Raw genomic sequence first — 1,340 nt, 5'->3', positions numbered from 1 at the left:
AGAGGGGTTGTGTGCTGACAACCGGGGGGCAGGCTTGTAGGGTATACCCTTTGGTTGATTGATGATGCATGGAGGGGATTGTAACCATGGCAATGAAACAATATACGATAGGATGAATGTAAAACTAATGTTCCCCCATGTAAATTATCATGTTGTTGTTGTTAGGTGCCGTCAAGTCGGTTCCGACCCATTGCAACCCTGTACAGGGTTTCCGAGGGTGTAAATCTTTACAGGAGTAGAAAGCCTCATCTTTCTCCCGTGGAGCGACTACCAGTACAATAAAACATTAAAAAAAAAAAAGCATACCAAAACTTAGAACTCTAATGTGGGCATAAAATGAGCTTAGAAGCAGACAGGGTGGTCTCACTACCAAAAAAGAAGATCCAAGAGTAAAGTCTGGGTTTGAAAGATTAAGACCATAGTTTCATAAGACATCTAAGTCAGCTGGCATAATATAGTTCATACAGTTATTTTCTACATCCTACTTTGGTGAATAGTGTCTAGGGTCTCGCAGTCAGAATACGTAGTCTTTTGTGACTGGTTGGTTACCTAGGCCTGGGGTGGACTCCTGGTGTGGCACTGTAGGATAAGCACTGGATTGCTAACCACAAGGTTGGCAGTTCAAGCCCACCAGCTGTTCCTCCGAATCCCTACACAGGGTTGCTCTGAGTCAGAACTAATTGGATGGCACTTCACAACCACAGGCCTGGGGTGGTTGGAGTAAAATGATGACGACTACTACAGGAACAAGGTGAAATGTCCGAAGCACAATTGTGGTACTGGTTGCCCAATACTGTGAGTACACTACAAGGCTTTGAAACATATACTTTCAGTGGGTGAACTGAATGGCATGTGAATTACAAGTCAATAAAACTTTTCTTTGTTTAGCTACTGGAATTTAAACCCTAGATAAAACTTCCTGGGACTTCAATGAGTATACAGTATTAGAATGGCATACATTACCTTAAACTCTGACAGCCATTCCTCCACAACTCCTTGTTCTGAAGTGAACATCTTTCCACATCTGTTCTAAACCTTCAACCTGAAAATTAACATTAAAAAGTTAAAAATGTAAATGCATTTTCTTTGGAGTCAGATTACTACAAAGGTTATCATACATATAAAGTAAGTTACTTCTTATTTGTGAAAATAAAGCAAGAATTTGAAAATCAATATCACAAACAAACCTGAAAATACATGGGAATTCTAATAAAAGTATAAATATAATAACAAGAGGAAATTGGCTCTGAAGTTTTCATTCTGGTTCTAGGAATGCTAGCTGCAAAACCTATTGACAATTAAGTCATTCCAAAAAGATCATGCTAGCTTGAGAAAACTAC

General features: G+C 39.3%; 1 protein-coding gene across 1 annotated transcript in view; it reads right to left on the bottom strand.

Moving 5' to 3' along the window:
* Positions 1-1,045, bottom strand: part of FAM126A (family with sequence similarity 126, member A) — a 59,275-nt gene extending 58,230 nt beyond the window's left edge. The window contains exon 1 of the mRNA XM_006832220.1: positions 964-1,045. Coding sequence (XP_006832283.1) covers positions 964-1,014 — 51 coding nt within the window. The 5' untranslated portion in view covers positions 1,015-1,045. The remainder of the gene's footprint in view (positions 1-963) is intronic.
* Positions 1,046-1,340: the final 295 nt, after the last annotated feature.

This window comes from Chrysochloris asiatica, unplaced genomic scaffold (assembly GCF_000296735.1).
Source record: "Chrysochloris asiatica unplaced genomic scaffold, ChrAsi1.0 scaffold00006, whole genome shotgun sequence".
NCBI lineage: Eukaryota > Metazoa > Chordata > Mammalia > Afrosoricida > Chrysochloridae > Chrysochloris > Chrysochloris asiatica.
The sequence above is the reverse complement of the archived record's forward strand: the minus strand, read 5'-3'. Positions and strand labels throughout refer to the sequence as shown.